The 17659-nt window shown below is 40.9% G+C and overlaps 1 protein-coding gene across 7 annotated transcripts in view; it reads left to right on the forward strand.

The window, feature by feature from the left end:
* LOC130283237 (cytosolic carboxypeptidase 6-like) overlaps positions 1-17659 on the forward strand; it is a 1802518-nt gene that overhangs the window by 107968 nt on the left and 1676891 nt on the right. For all 7 annotated transcript variants that reach the window (XM_056532458.1, XM_056532459.1, XM_056532453.1 and 4 more), the window contains one exon: positions 9930-10052. In XM_056532458.1, coding sequence (XP_056388433.1) covers positions 9930-10052 — 123 coding nt within the window. The remainder of the gene's footprint in view (positions 1-9929; positions 10053-17659) is intronic.

Consider the following 17659-nt stretch of genomic DNA (forward strand, 5'->3'; position numbering starts at 1 on the left):
TAAAACTCAAATATATGATCCACTATTTTTTCAAATGATACTATACTTTTTGTAGGAGAATAGGAGTTACGATTGTCTGAAAATGTTGTCCTACCAGTTTTCTTCATATTTCCAACAATGTCTTTTGTTTCTGGCCCTATCAGCAGGACATATAAGTAATGCATACACCATTCTGCCATAGTGTACTGACTTTTAATATCCCGCCTTTTTATGGTTGTTTGTAATAACATAGCCTCTTGTCGATTACATTTTAAATGGCCTATACTGTAGTCGTCTGAGCAGTCAGTGACACAATACATCTCATTCTTTCATAGCAGCTATTTATGTAACACATTTATTGCCAATTTAGAGGTTTACTGCACTCTCTTGTCACACTTGACACAGCACAGAATTAGCACGTATACTTTAACATTTATATGGCCTTTTCTTCAGCAAATGCATTACCTACACAGGGATAGAAGCACTGGGCTGTGAGAGCTATTATTGATTAATTATAGTTATAGATATTCAAGCGAGAAGAAAAAGTTACTGTTCTGTTTTAGGCTATTGGAATATTTACACTGCTGTAATAGAAAATAACAGTAGAGCGGCTACACCTCTGTACTTTTACAGCTACATTCGGTGCATCTTCCTCCTCTCATGCACCACCTCATCATCTTGCCCTCTCCTTGTTGATGCCCTTCAAATTTCTTTAATATGATTTATACTTTTGTCCATCTTTACCAGGGGTAAATCTTTTTTTCTGGACATTTATGCGATCATTCACATGCTGTAAACAATTATCAACTTAAACTTAGCTGCTATATTTGGTCAAATATTTAACTCACCCTTAATGTGATGTCTGGAACTGAGTTTCTTTGGTGAAACGTCTGATATTATTAATGATGCTACTCAAAACTTCTTTTTAAGGTTTGCGTCGGTCAGTCTGGACACTCTTGAAGATTAAAAAAGGGGAAAAAAACACATACCTTCTTGGCTTCCCTGCAGTCACCACTATCCTCTCTTGTTCCTAGGCAGCTTTTTCTTCAGCCAATAGAGGCCTTCGGAACACTCATGATGATGTCATTTATTTTGTGTGTCCCAGAGGAAGAGACCCTCCCGGCCCCAGTGGGCACAGGCTTGACAGTGTCTCAACCTAGAGACTTTAAAGACTAGAATGCAATAGGATGCCTGTGGTGGTGCAATTCCACAGGGTTCTAGCACATCCTGTCATTGTCATCTTCTCATGGCTTTCCGATTGGGAACAACTAGCGGGCCAGACAAAATTGTGGAGTGGGCCTTATGCAGGCTGGACGTTCCCCACCCCTGATCTATGCCTTTTGCCTGGGACAGCTCATCGAATCTCATGGCATCTAGTACCACTTTTACACAAAAGACACTCATATTAACCTTTTGTCCAGATGTTACCCCCTGCTATCTAGAGAGACTATAAGCTATAGCCTCCTTCTACATTCTAAAATCAAATAAAACTAACACAAGTCTTGCAGCTCACACAACTGTACAGGGCTTTCCGAGTTCAAAATATTCAGTTCAAAATATTAACAGTGTCTGTCCGAGACCTGTCCCACCCATACATCTCCATCCTTATCACCCAATAGTACTTTTCAATCCTTACAAGACATTCTGGGCTCTCCACATATCTGCTCCTCACCCAACCATATCCCAGATTTTTCCGGGGCATCCCCCATACTCTGGGACTCACTATCCTAACTCCCTCTCCATCTTTGAAACCTTATAATAGCAACCTATAAATCCATCTATTTACAAAAGCCTACAAGCTACATTAAACCTGCTGCCATTGCTGTGCCTCATGAGCAGCCTTTACCCTCTCAAACTATCTCCATTTCCCTTCTCTATTATATTTAAGTCCTCACAGGCAGGGCAGGCTCTCCTTCTCTACCAGTCTGGCACTCATTTCATTTAGTTTATTTTTTTTGTACTACTCTTTTGTCTCATATTATGTAGGTAAACTCTATTTTCATTTATACAGTCTGTAGTTAAAAGTGGTATTCCCATTTTAAGAAGTTATCTCCTATCTACAGGAGAGGGGATAAAGAGCTGATCGATGGGGGTCCGACCTATGGAATACCTACAAGTCAGGAGAACTGACTGAATGAACAGAGCATACCATCCATGCATCGCTAACACTCTTTAGGGCTACCAAACATTTCGAAGTGCTGAGCTTGGCAATGCTGACAAGCCCCATGGAGAATGACTAGATAGAGTGCACTAGAATGTGCTTCATTTATTCCGGCAAGAGTGGAGTTCCAAGTGGTGTTACCCCAACCAATCAACTTGCTATACCCTTTTCTGTGGTTTGGGATAACTTCTTGACATTGGAATACCTATAATTGCACTTTGAAAATAAATAATAATGATACCGTAATATCTTTTAAGGATAAGCAACATGTGATATGTACCCCAATGTCCCTGGGGCTACACCAGACTTTAATCTTTATACTCCCCTGTGCTACACCACTGGGTACATATATGGTTTTCATGACATTTAGTCTTATGTCATTGGAGTCACCGAACCTCAGCATATGACTATGACTAGCATTTTTTGGACTTCAACTCTTTGGATCTTGTTTGGGATCTGGGATGGGATCTGAGTGGTAAATTATATTTTATTTTATTGAGATGAGATGCTGAGCTCAGTAGTGTTTAATATCTTATTTATCATCTTAACAGGGGCTCTCAGTAGAAATGGCTGAAAAACGAGAAAAAATATATCCTCAAAGGCAAAATAGGCTGTGTCGTTCGTGGTTAGCCATTTTTCCCTGTTGATTTAATTCAATGGCTGGTTTTATTTTTGCTTATCTATACCTCTTTATTTTTTTCTTTTTATTCAGTAATCCTAGTTATAAAATAGCTTTAGCTGTGATCTGGGTGTAAGTGGGATTGTGGGAAATTAAGTATAAGGAGATTTAAACTTCATTTTTTACCAGTGCAAATTATTAATGCTTGAAGAAAAGTTGCTTTAAAATTGCAAACCATTTTAGTGGATTTGGCATTCATAACACAGCGACTGGCTGAATAGTCCCCCTATGTGAGTAAAAGCTGAACTTTTACCGCCGAACAATTTTTCGGCCTTATTAACAGAATATGGCTCCAGCTTATTGCTGCTGGTCAGCGTGCGGCTCTAAAGTGCTCATTATTTGCATATGGATGGCAATGTTGATGCTATCTGGTTGCCCTTTTTGTAGCAAATATCAATTTGCCATTTAACTCTTTCTCTTGTGTACCTCCACTTACATCAGTACTTAAAAAGCAGCATACAGTCCTGTGACAAGGGTCCCTGATAGGTATGAAAGTGGGGATGAGAACTCAATAAAAACCAAAAAAGAGCATAAAGCCATCAAAAATACAATGTGTAGTGAGCCCAGGAAAAGCATTGTTTAACTATTATGTGGAACAGTTTTATAGTATTGCAGTGTATGGTCGTTTAGAATACCGGTATATGAGCATTGTATAATGCTGCAGTATTATTGATTTATTATGTTGTTAAATAGGTACTGTATAACATATTAATTTTGCAATCTATGGTTAGAATTTGTGAGTAATGTATAGTGCTTTGGAGGTTCTGTTATAAAGGAATTTTATTAGCAGTGAACTACTAATAACGATGAGGACTAAAAGTGGAGTGGAGATTATATTCCCCCATTTGGTAAATACCCCCTGTAGTTACATAGTTGGGGAAGCCTCAAGTAGTTAGGTAGGGAAGCTCCCTCACTGTAAAATCACATCTCCAAAAAAGGTTCCCTCCTAGAAAAAATTATAAAAATCAAACTCACCTTCCCTCTGCGCTCGACTAGATGATGTCATTGCACGTAACGTGCAGCATAAGTGCTACGTTACTGTGATAAAGTACAGGAGCAGATTCCTGTTCTCTACTTCTGTACAGTACTGTGAGTGGGGATGCAACATTGTACGTATCACCACTCATTTTACTTTCCTAGAGGGAGGATGCCTCTGAACCAAATACACTGCCAATGGCTGGGCATTTGGATATCTCTCCACCCCCCCCCCCCCCCCCACATTTGGGAGCCTTAAGGCCCTGGGTCCAGGCTTTCTCTGGGTATAGTATTACCTTATCCAGGCCAATCCTTCCTGTGTTCCGTCTTGGTCTCTCTGCTGCTACAGAAAGAATTCCCCTAACGACAGGCAGTGGACAGCAATGTGCTGGAGGTTGAAACACCTAGTGGCCAAGACTTTAGAGCTTTTTTCTGGGATAAGGAGTAATTTTTTATTAAATGAAGTGATTTTCAAATACTGTATGTTACAACTCACATAAGCTTCCAAATGGATGGAAGTTCTTTGAAATGACAGTGACCATTTAAGTAGTTCTGGCATTTTGTCTTTCTGTAGGGCCTCAGTACTGAGTTTATATATTTTAATGAGGTTTTCCAGCCCCAGAAATGTTTTTAAAAGTAAGACAGTGTGCTATAAAAACTAAATCCTTGTGAGGTGTTGTCCCCACAGGAACTGTCTGCTTAATGTCCGGGAGGTGAGCCCTAAATGTTAGGTGCACATTGCTCCCTGTTTTAAGAGCTTCCCTCATACTTCTGCTCAGTTATGAATGATACCTCTACCTCTAGCAGTCTTCTGAATATTACAGCTGTCACTTAGAGCTCAATATGGAAAGCTTTTGGAGCCTAATGTGAAGATCCTCCTTGCCATACTGGTGGACAGAACTTTGAAAAATGACAGATTCCCTCCTAACTGTCCTACATCATGTTAAAAAAAAAAAAAATACTAAAGACGCAAATGAAATTACTTACCTTAAGCTCTGAAATCACCACAAATTAATTTTTGTATGGATATGTAATTATCTTCCCTACCATGTTCTCTCACTACTTCTTGATTGATCAGTTGCTCTTTACTACAATTCCCACAATTCATTGCTTTCCCGCAGCTCTCCCTCACAGCCTTCCCACCCTGCGTACTTCCCTCCTGCCGGATCCCAGTATTCATTCTCTGTCTGCTCCTCTGGCTGTGGCAGCATGCTTTAAAGTGCCATAAACACACCTCTCCATTCTTTCTTTAATGTTCCAATAACGATATATACAGTACAGACCAAAAGTTTGGACACACCTTCTCATTCAAAGTTTTCTTTATTTTCATGACTATGAAAATTGTAGATTCACATTGAAATCATTAAAACTATGAATTAACACATGTGGAATTATATACATAGCAAAAAAGTGTGAAACAACTGAAAATATGTCATTCTAGGTTCTTCAAAGTAGCCACCTTTTGCTTTGATTACTGCTTTGCACACTCTTGACATTCTCTTGTTGAACTTCAAGAGGTAGTCACCTGAAATGGTTTTCACTTCACAGGTGTGCTGGTGTGGAGGAGGAGGTGATGGTGTGGGGGTGCTTTGCTGGTGACACTGTTGGGGATTTATTCAAAATTGAAGGCATACTGAACCAGCATCTCTACCACAGCATCTTGCAGCGGCATGCTATTCCATCCGGTTTGCGTTTAGTTGGACCATCATTTATTTTTCAACAGGACAATGACCCCAAACACACCTCCAGGCTGTGTAAGGGCTATTTGACCAAGAAGGAGAGTGATGGGGTGCTGCGCCAGATGACCTGGCCTCCACAGTCACCGGACCTGAACACAATCGAGATGGTTTGGGGTGAGCTGGACTGCAGAGTGAAGGCAAAAAGGGCCAACAAGTGCTAAGCATCTCTGGGAACTCCTTCAAGACTGTTGGAAGACCATTTCAGGTGACTACCTCTTGAAGCTCATCAAGAGAATGAGTGTGCAAAGCAGTAATCAAAGCAAAAGGTGGCTACTTTGAAGAACCTAAAATATGACATATTTTTTGTTGTTTCACACTTTTTTGTTATGTATATAATTCCACATGTGTTAATTCATAGTTTTGATGCCTTCAGTGTGAATCTACAATTTTCATAGTCATGAAAATAAAGAAAACTCTGAATGAGGTGTTTCCAAACCTTTGGTCTGTACTGTAAATGTGTGTGTGTTTTTGTGTATGTGTGTGTATGTGTGTGTGTGTGTGTGTGTGTGTGTGTGTGTGTGTGTAACAGGGAGATGATGGCGTAGCTGTATTAGCTGGTCACAGGTGGTGGCGGACCTTGAGCTCGGAGACAAGATCCAGCCATGTCTCATGAGGCACAGAGGATAATGCATAGTCTCGGGAGGGAGGAGCCTGGGAGCTGCAGAGACAACACCGCACTGACAGACAGGACTACACAACTTCATGTGAGGAGTATTACAAGCAAAACATGCTAAAGCCAGTACAATTAGTAATAATCCTATATATATATATTGGAGTTTTATTTGAAAACAATATTCTGATACCACAATACACTTTTAATTCCGCATCATAGTGCTGTAAGTGATTTGGGGGGGGGGGGTCAATACAGATTTCCTTTGATAGGCACATTACATGGGCACAATTTTAATTCTGAAAATACTTGTTTGTGCTGTAATTTTTTTGGGTGTACTCCAGTTGTATTCCCCGTGCCGGTTACTGTACTGTATTATTTTCTCTGAAATATTACACCCTCACTGCTTACTCTCTGTTGACTCATAAACTTCATCCTCAGTGGTATTAATTCCAATAATGAATCCTTCCTAGACTACAATTACTGTAAAAACCGACTGGCGGCACGACTGGCGAAGCAATATTGTAAACATATTGGCAGGATATGTAGAGTAAACACAGATTTACAAGGAATATTAATATAATTTAATTCTACATTGCTTGAAGTTTTGATTTAAGCATGTCAAAACTTCTGTATTTATGTGACTAAAAGATGACTATAAAATGTGAATGTATTTGGCACCTTAATAATACGAATACTTATAAGTGACAGCTTGTCATGTAGGCTGACATATTCTGCTGGAGTATTCTATTCAAAATCCCGAGTATTACTATTTAATTTTTGAAGGGAGCGTCCCCTCTTCACATTCACTACATGCTTTTAACATTTCTATGGGAAAATCTGAGACCTAAGTGTAATATATGCAAACGAAAGTTGTTATCTTCTGCAATAATTTATGAAAATCACTGCAGAATGTCTGGAATTGTGGAGTATTTGGCATGTATTTGTACAATGTATTCAGAAAGTCTTCAGACCCTTTCACTTTTTCACTTTTTTTATGTTGCAGACTTGTGCTAAAATAAAAAAATAAACAAAATCAAGTCCCCCACAATCATTCTGCACTCAGTTCCTTATAAGGGCAAAGTAAAAACAGAATATTAGAAATATTTGATTATTTATTAAAGAGGAAAACTAAACTATTGCATTGACATAAGTATAAAGACCCTTTACTCAGTACAGACAGCGATTACAAACATTCAGTCTTCTGGATTAGATATGATTTGGAAAGATACAGCTGTCTGCGTAAGGTCTCATAGCTGGCAATGCATATCAGAGCGATAACCAAGCCATGAGGGGGAAAGAACTGCTTGTAGAGCTCATACACATGATTGTGTGGAGGCACAGATCTGAAGTAGGGTATAAAAAAATTTCAGATGGACTGAAAGATCCCAAGAGCACAGTGGGCTCTATAGTTCTTAGTGGAAGATGTTTGTAACCACCAGTACTCTTATTAAAGCTTTCCATCCCACTAAACTTAGTTACTGGGGAAGAAGAGCCTTGGTAAGAGTGATGACGAGGAACACAAAAGTTCAGATGTGCAGATGGAATAAACTTCCAAAAGGTCAACCATCACTGCAACACTCCACTAAACGGACCTTATGGGAGAGTGGCCAGAAATAAGCCGCTCCTACTATTAAAATAGTGAACTTTCTGGTCTCAATTCTAAGTGTCATATCTGGAGGAAACCAGGCCGGGGCAGCATCATGTCTAGAGGAAAACAAACACTGCCCATCACCTGCCCAATACCATCCCTACAATGAAGTATGGTGGGGGCAGCATCATGTCTGGAGGAAACCAGGCACTGCCCATCCCCTGCCCAATATCATCCCTACAGTGATCATGGTGGGGGCAGCATCATGTCTGGAGGAAACCAGGCACTGCCCATCCCCTGCCCAATATCATCCCTACAGTGATCATGGTGGGGGCATCATCATGTCTGGAGGAAATCAGGCACTGCTAATCACCTGCCCAATACCATCCCCACAGTGATCATTGTGGGGGGAGTATCATGTCTGGAGGAAACCAGGCACTGCCCATCACCTGACCAATACCATCCCTACAGTGAAGTATGGTGGGTGCAGCATCATGTCTGGAGGAAACCACGTGCTGCCCATCACCTGACCAATACCATTCCTACAGTGAAGCATGGTGGGGGCAGCATCAAGTCTAGAGGAAACCAGGCACTGCCCATCACCTGCCCAATACCATCCCTACAGTGAAGTATGGTGGAGGCAGCATCATGTCTGGAGGAAACCAGGCACTGCCAATCACCTGCCCAATACCATCCCTACAGTGAAGTATGGTGGGGGAAGCATCATGTCTGCAGGAAACCAGGCACTGCCCATCACCTGCCCAATACCATCTCTACAGTGAAGTATGGTGGGGGCAGCATCATGTCTAGAGGAAACCAGGCACTGCCCATCACCTGCCCAATACCATTCCTACAGTGAAGCATGGTGGAGGTAGCATCATGTCTAGAGGAAACCAGGCACTGCCATCACCTGCCCAATACCATCCCTACAGTGAAGTATGGTGAAGGTATCATCATGTCTGGAGGAAACCAGGCACTGCCAATCACCTGCCCAATACCATCCCTACAGTGATCATGGTGGGGGCAGCATCATGTCTGGAGGAAACCAGGCACTGCCCATCACCTACCCAATACCATCCCTACAGTGATCATGGTGGGGGAAGTATCATGTCTGCAGGAAACCAGGCACTGCCCATGACCTGCCCAATATCATTCCTACAGTGATCATGGTGGGGGCAGCATCATGTCTAGAGGAAACCAGGCACTGCCCATCGCCTGCCCAATACCATCCCTACAGTGATCATGGTGGGGGCAGCATCATGCTGTGGCAACAGGCAGACTACTCAGGGTTTAAGAAAAGCTGAATGGAGCAAAGTATATAGATATATTGGCATGTCTCTGTAACTTGTCAAAACATGTTTTTAGTGACAGGGACACTTTATAATTCACTTTATTCTCCTTTCAATCATTGGGCATAAGAAAGAATCTACAGTAAAATCCTCAGCATCAGATCCACAGCATTGGGACATATATTTTACATAGAAACTTACTGACTAAAGGCTACAGATCTTACCTGGGGATTTTTTGGTGTGATCTCTGCAGAGTATATGCTATTTATGAAAATACACTTAGTATATATTCACATGTAGAATAAGTTTCTGTGAACTGAAAAGCAGTGGGTTTGTTCACGGAAGAATGGGACAGTATAGAACTGCCTCTATAACATGATGCATATAATGCTTCTAGGAGAAACTATAATAATAATTATATAGTTATTATGATCATTTATCATTATTATTATTACTTATTTCTATAGTGCCAACATATTCCGCAGCACTTTACAATTATAATATATCGATGATAAGGTGTCCAATGGTAGTGTTTTTTCTGATTTAGTCTATTTATAAAGTCCAAAAACAAGACAAAATATTAACCAGTGTTCTCTATGAAACCCTTACTGTGAATGTAATATTGTGATTTTGAAGTTCGCATCTGTCAGATGTTTTTTTTATCAGATTTTAAATCATAACTCTAAAAGACAGTCTTGCTGTGAATGTAGGATTCATTTTTTTAAATAAATTCTGATAAATATTGTTCTTCCTTTTCATATATTAAAGTGAGACCAATTTGACAGTCATACTGTTTTGCTGTAGTAAAGCTAATATTACTTTTTCAATTTTACGATGGAAATACACTAGTAAAAAAAGACCTAAATATTGATTTATTCATATGACTTTGCTGTTTGTTTATTACAGGTAATGGAATTGGAAATGAAATGGCCATGTCCCGGAATGTGAGCAAACTCATTGTTTCACCTCCTGGCTTTAATGGACATCCAAATAAGGGGCACTTAATATTTGATGCCTGCTTTGAAAGCGGTAAGTGGGATAAAAGTATTAACCTTATCAACTCTGACTTATTACGGGATGATAGTGATTGAGATCTGATTAAGTTACATGACATACTGAACCTCATGCATACAAACTTCTAAGACTCTGTTCATAGCACTTAGTGGCCTAATGGACCGTGGACACTATGATATTGTGCTGGATCCATCGTAAGAAAGATACAAACTGTGCACAACAGACCTCATCGTCTTATAATCAGGTGTGTTGGGGTTAACATTTTGGTGGCAAGAATAGTACTCGTCAACAAATGTGAACACAAACTGAGGGAAAGACCCTCAGGATAATATCCCCAAACTAGTATTAAAATAAGACATTATTAAGCTCCGTAGAGTATATAACCCAAATAGGTGCAAACTTATTTAAAAACACTGTGTGCTTCCGATATCGTGTTGCTGCACTGATTAACATATAGGAGAATGCATATCACTCCTTTTGTACATATATTACACGCTATGTATATATCTGTATTATCACAGCGGTCATAAAAGAGAGGGACATGCACTCAGTTATTGGCATATGCTCTGGTATATGTTCGGTACAGCACACTGCTCCCAAGGGGAGGCTAACTATGCTATTTTAACCAGCAGTGTGCTGAAGCACATGCATAGACAAAATCCAATAAGTGAGGGTGAGCTAGCACTGTTTGATAGTACTTCTCTGTGCTCTCTCCTGTCTGATAGGACTCCTCTGTGCTCTCTCCTGTCTGATAGTACTCCTCTGTGTTCTCTCCTGTCTGATAGTACTCCTCTGTGCCCTCTCCTGTCTGATAGTACTCCTCTTTGCTCTCTCCTGTCTCATAGTACTCCTCTTTGCTTTCTCTTGTCTGATAGCACACCTCTGTGCTCTCTCCTGTCTGATAGCACACCTCTGTGCTCTCTGCTGTCTGATAGCACTCTTTTGTGCTCTCTCCTATCTGATAGGACTCCTCTGTGCTCTCTCCTGTCTGATAGGACTCCTCTGTGCTCTCTCCTGTCTGATAGTACTTCTCTGTGCTCTCTCCTGTCTGATAGTACTCCTCTGTGCTCTCTTCTGTCTGATAGGACTCCTCTGTGCTCTCTCCTGTCTGAAAGGACTTCTCTGTGCTCTCTCCTGCCTTATAGTACTCCTCTGTGCTCTCTCTTGTCTGATAGGACTCCTCTGTGCTCTCTCCTGCCTTATAGTACTCCTCTGTGCTCTCTCTTGTCTGATAGGACTTCTCTGTGCTCTCTCCTGCCTTATAGTACTCCTCTGTGCTCTCTCTTGTCTGATAGGACTCCTCTGTGCTCTCTCCTGTATGATAGTACTCTTCTATGCTAGCTCACCCTCTCTTACTGGACTTTGTCCATGCCTGTGCTTCAGCTTGGAAAAAGCCGTCATTTTATAAGCCATGATTTCTATAAAAGGAGATAACATTTTCTTATGAAATATATTAAAAAGGTTAATGTTTTGCCAAGATGTACAACATATAAAAAGTTTTTGAATCTGACAGGACCCTTTTAGGGTTCCTCCCTTATTTCTTTAGCCACACAATGTAAGGACAGTGTTCCTGAGTATAAGGGAGGCAGTTCATTATAAGAAACAGAAGTCTAGCTCTCACCCTTCATGGAAAACCAATCATAGGTAGATCCACAAACAAAGAAAAAGTTCAACACTGAAGGTATGCAATAAAAATTCCTCTTTATTATAAAGACAAACAGTATGTACATCCTCAGGTGCAAACTGACATGTTTCGGCAATAAGCCTTTATCATTGATTATTTAACCTTAATAATAAAGAGTAATTTTTAGTAGATACCTTCAGTGCTGGACCTTTCCATTGTTTACTGAAATTTACTCCCATATACCGTGGTCCCTCAAGTTACATTGTATTTTGAAACCATTGTGTGTTGAGTCCATAACCTGGTAATTGGTTCTAACACCATAAAATACCACCCAAAATAGGAAAAATAAGTAATAACTAATACAGATAAAGCAAGTCCTTAGAAATAAAGGTAAGAAAGAGCTGCTGGAAATTACTGTCTATGTAGAGGACAGGAGCTTCTTCAGGGTGCTGTATTGTACACACATTGTTCCAAAAAAGTTAAATAGAGCTGTCCCCATCTGGTGTCCAGAGGAGCAGCTATCCCTGTCACAGGTGAAGAGTAGTACAGAACATGTAATACCACCCTGCACTGTAGGGGGCGCTACCAGACAGGAATTCAGTGCATACACTTCAGTAATACTTGGGTTTACCAGTATAATGCCCATTCTAGTTGGCTAGATCTTCCAGGCATTTACATGTTTCGTAGATCTGGACTGTCCATAGCATTGTATGTTGAGTCTGGTTACAAGTTACAATGGTCCAGAAAAGACCGCTGTATGTGGAAACCAATGTAGGTTGAGGGAGCACTGTACAGTATCACCTGTATATTACCTGATTAGGGGTATCTATGTATCTATATATATATATATATATATATATATATATATATATATATATAAATCTATAACAATATACTGATTCTGCATGTTATTCTGTAACAAGCTCATTTGCTGCATGCTTATTCCCGGGTGGCACTGCGTGGTCTGTAATGGTTTTATTGACATAGTTGCTCTTTCCTCGTGCAGTATACAATATATAAATCACTAGTAAATTATGTGACAGGTTCTTTTTCTTGTAAGGATAAGAGGCTGGGTGTATTTCACTCTTCAAGCAATCCTCTCCTAATACACTTCCTACATTAACATTCCAAGTCTCTGTCTGCTTGTCAAACAGATGGATTTCTTCTGTTATAGCATTTCAGAGTGAGATGTCTGGCTTTTGTGTTCTTATTTAAACAGATTATTTAGTAATTAGATATTTCCGTGGTAAATTGACGATTTTTGTTTTTATTTTGCGTGTGGGTTGACTTAAATAGGTGTTTGTAAAAGTATTGTTAACAAGCTCACTTTTTGGCGAATGAGCTTATCTGTTTTTCATAGGCATAACTCCAAATTCATTGGAGTTAGTATTGTGAAGGCAGATGATATTTAGCATGGAAACTAAAGGGATATGTGTGTCTGAGCCACTGTGGTTATGAATACACTGCAACAGAAAACAAAAGATTTAATAATCTGTTTTAATAAAGCTAGAGAGTGTAAATTTAGACAGTTTTTCACAATAACTTATGCTATATGATAAATTTTTAAATATCTTTAGACTTGTGCATGTTTTTAAAGCATACATGTCATATCCCACAAAAAAAACTTATATGTTACTCAGTACCTAATCCTGATCATGTACATATATTTTACGTGTCTAGCACCTATATTTCACAAATACCTTCTTTCTGTTGCTCTCTTGCTTTGTCATTCTGTGCTTTAGAGGGAGCATGTCCTCACTCTGCCTGACTCATCTTACTCCGTGAGTGCTGTGTCTCTTCATCCAATCACTGCAGGCTGCTCTTTGACCCCCTCCTCTCTGCTGCAGTCTGATAGGACAGGAGTGAGCACAGAGGAGTGCTAGTCCTGCACTCACTTCCTGGACTTTTTCCCATCCTTTGCTTTAGCTTGGAAAAAGATGATGCTGTAGCCAGACATGATTGTGTTCTGTATGGTATGGGGTGTTTTTTTTTATAAGCCATAATATACTTTCTTTTGAAGTATATTAACCTCTTAAGGACGCAGGGCGTATGGATACGCCCTGCATTCCGAGTCCTTAAGGACGCAGGGCGTATCCATACGCCCGTGGGAAATCCGGTCCCCACCGCTAGCCGGTTGGGGACCGGAGCCGGATGCCTGCTGAAATCGTTCAGCAGGCATCCCGGCATATCGCCCAGGGGGGTCATTATGCCCCCCCATGTCGGCGATCGCCGCAGATCGCTGGACAATTCAGTCCAGCGATCTGCGGCGATTCCGGGTCAATCGGGTCTCCAGTGACCCGGTGACCCGGAATTACTGGCTGTTCGGGGCCGTCTCTGACGGCCCCGAACAGCCAGAGCCTGCAGGGGTGAGGTGGCACTGGTGCCACCTCACGATCGCCCTGATTCGTCGGCCGGATTACCGGCCGACCAATCAGGGCGCCTGCTGCGGGTGTCACTCCCGCACCCGCTCCGCCCCTCTTCCGGAGGGCGTGAGCGGGTGCGGGAAGACGACCCCGGGTGCTGGGGACCCCGATCCCCGGCGTCCATGTTGGGATTGGGGCCCCAGGAGCGACGGCGTCGTCGAGGGACTGACCTACAATGGAGCAGCAGCAGGAGGTGAGTTACAGCCTCCTGCTGTTGCTTAGCAACAGCTCCCAGCATGCAAAAAGGGCATGCTGGGAGCTGTAGTTATGCAACAGCAGGAGGCAGACCACCACAACTCCCAGCATTCCCTTATGGGCATGCTGGGACTTATGGTTTTGCAACAGTTGGAGGCACATTTTTTCTATGGAAAAGTGTACCTTCAGCTGTTGTATAACTACAACTCCCAGCTTGCACAAACAGCTAAAGTGCATGCTGGGAGTTGTAGTGGTGCATCTGCTGGTTGCATAACTACAACTCCCAGCATGCCCGTTGGCTGTCGGTGACTGCTGAGAGTTGTAGTTTTGCAACAGCTGAAGGCACACTGGTTGTGAAAACCATTTTTTTTTTAACCTAACTTAGTGTTTCACGACCGGTGTGCCTCCAGCTGTTGCAAACTACAACTCCCAGCAGTCACCTTACACCATGCACCGTACATGCTGGGAGTTGTAGTTTTGCAACAGCTGGAGGCACACTGGTTTTGAAACACTGAGTAAGGTCACAAACTCAGTGATACATAACCAGTGTGCCTACAGCTGTTGCAAAACTAAAACTCTCAGCGCATGCTGGGAGTTGTAGTTTTGCAACAGCTGGATGTCCCCCCCAATGTGAATGTACAGGGTACAGTAAGTATCGGGCTGCAAGTTTGAGCTGCAGCAAATTTTCTGCAACAGCTCAAACTGCCAGCGAGAAACTACTGTGAACCCCCGCCCGTGCGACTGTACCCTAAAAACACTACACTACACTACCACAAAAAATAAAATAAAAAGTAAAAAACACTACATATACACATACCCCTACACAGCCCCCCTCCCCAATAAAAATGAAAAACGTCTGGTACGCCACGATTTTCCAAAACGGAGCCTCCAGCTGTTGCAAAACAAAAACTCCCAGTATTGTCAGACAGCCGTTGACTGTCCAGGCATGCTGGGAGTTTTACAACAGCCGGAGGCACCCTGTTTGGGAATCACTGGCGTAGAATTCCCCTATGTCCACCCCTATGCAATCCCTAATTTAGGCCTCAAATGCGCATGGCGCTCTCACTTTGGAGCCCTGTCGTATTTCAAGGCAACAGTTAAGGGTCACATATGGGGTATCGCCGTACTCGGAAGAAATTGTGTTACAAATTTTGGGGGGTATTTTCTGCTTTTACCCTTTTTAAAAATGTTAAATTTTTGGGAAAAGAAGCATTTTAGGTAAATTTTTTTTTATTTTTTTTTACATATGCAATAGTCGTGAAACGCCTGTGGGGTATTAAGGTTCACTTAACCCCTTGTTACGTTCCCCGAGGGGTCTAGTTTCCAAAATGGTATGCCATGTGTTTTTTTTTTTTGCTGTCCTGGCACCATAGGGGCTTCCTAAATGCGGCATGCCCCCAGAGCAAAATTTGCTTTCAAAAAGCCAAATGTGACTCCTTCTCTTCTGAGACCTGTAGTGTGCCAGCAGAGCACTTTTCACCCCCATATGGGGTGTTTTCTGAATCGGGAGAAATTGGGCTTCAAATTTTGGGGGGTATTTTCTGCTATTACCCTTTTTAAAAATGTAAAACTTTAGGGAAACCAAGCATTTTAGGTAAAAATATATATTTTTTTTTTACATATGCAAAAGTCGTGAATCACCTGTAGGGTATTAAGATTCAAATTACCCCTTGTTACGTTCCCTGAGGGGTCTGGTTTCCAAAATGGTATGCCATGTGTTTTTTTTTTGCTGTTCTGGCACCATAGGGGCTTCCTAAAGGTGACATACCCCCAAAAACCATTTGACGCTCCTTCCCTTCTGAGCCCTCTACTGCGCCCGCCGAACAATTAACATAGACATATGAGGTATGTGCTTACTCGAGAGAAATTGGGTTTCAAATACAAGTAAAAATTTTCTCCTTTTTACCCCTTGCAAAAATTTAAAAATTGGGTCTACAAGAACATGCGAGTGTAAAAAATGAAGATTGTGAATTTTCTCCTTCACTTTGCTGCTATTCCTGTGAAACCCCTAAAGGGTTAAAATGCTTACTGAATGTCATTTTGAATACATTGGGGGGTGCAGTTTTTATAATGGGGTCATTTATGGGGTATTTCTAATATGAAGACCCTTCAAATCCACTTCAAACCTGAACTGGTCCCTGAAAAAAAGCGAGTTTCAAAATTTTGTGAAAAATTGGAAAATTGCTGCGGAACTTTGAAGCCCTCTGGTGTCTTCCAAAAGTAAAAACTCATCAATTTTATGATGCAGACATAAAGTAGACATATTGTATATGTGAATAAAAAAAAAAATTATTTGGAATATCCATTTTCCTTACAAGCAGAGAGCTTCAAAGTTAGAAAAATTCTAAATTTTCAAATTTTTCATAAAATTTTGGGATTTTTCACCAAGAAAGGATGCAAGTTACCAAAAATTTTTACCACTAAGTTAAAGTAGAATATGTCACGAAAAAAACAATCTCGGAATCAGAATGATAACTAAAAGCATTCCAGAGTTATTAATGTTTAAAGTGACAGTGGTCAGATTTGCAAAAAATGGCCGAGTCCTTAAGGTGAAAAAGGGCTCAGTCCTTAAGGGGTTAAAGGGGTACTCCGGTGAAAACCTTTTTTCTTTTAAATCAACTGGTGGCAGAAAGTTAAACATATTTGAAAATTACTTCTATTAAAAAATCTTAATCCTTCCAGTACTTATTAGCTGCTGAATGCTACAGAGGAAATTCCTTTCTTTTTGGAACACTGATGACATCACGAGCACAGTGCTCTCTGCTGACATATCTGTCCATTTTCGCAACCATGCATAGCAGATGTATGCTAAGGGCAGCATGGTGTCTCAGTGGTTAGCACTGCTGCCTTGCAGTGCTGGGGACTTGGGTTCAAATCCCACTAAGGACAACAATAAATAAAGTGTTATTATTATTATTATAATAACATCAGCAGAGAGAACTGTGGTCGTGATGTCATCAGAGAGCATTCCAAAAAGAATTTCCTCTGTAGTATTCAGCAGTTAATAAGTACAGGAAGGATTAAGATTTTTTTAATAGAAGTAATTTACAAATATGTTTAACTTTCTGCCACCAGTTGATTTAAAAGAAAAAAGGTGTTCACGGGAGTACCCCTTTAAAAATGGTTAATGTTTTGTCAAGATGTGCAACATATAAAAAGTTTTTGTATCTGACAATGCCCATTTAAACCCACATTTGTTTGTATGTTACTTGTATGCAGTGCCTAATACCTACCAAAAGTGTTTTAAAGAAGGACAGCTGGTGCATCAGTGGCAGGTTAATGAGCACCCAAAGCTTATTGATATTAGTCTTGTCTAATAAGTTCACCTTGAAGAATTCCAACACAAGCAGCTTAATTTGATGACCAGGTGCAATGATCAA

The sequence above is a fragment of the Hyla sarda genome, chromosome 7 (genome assembly GCF_029499605.1).
Source record: "Hyla sarda isolate aHylSar1 chromosome 7, aHylSar1.hap1, whole genome shotgun sequence".
Taxonomy (NCBI): Eukaryota; Metazoa; Chordata; class Amphibia; order Anura; family Hylidae; genus Hyla; species Hyla sarda.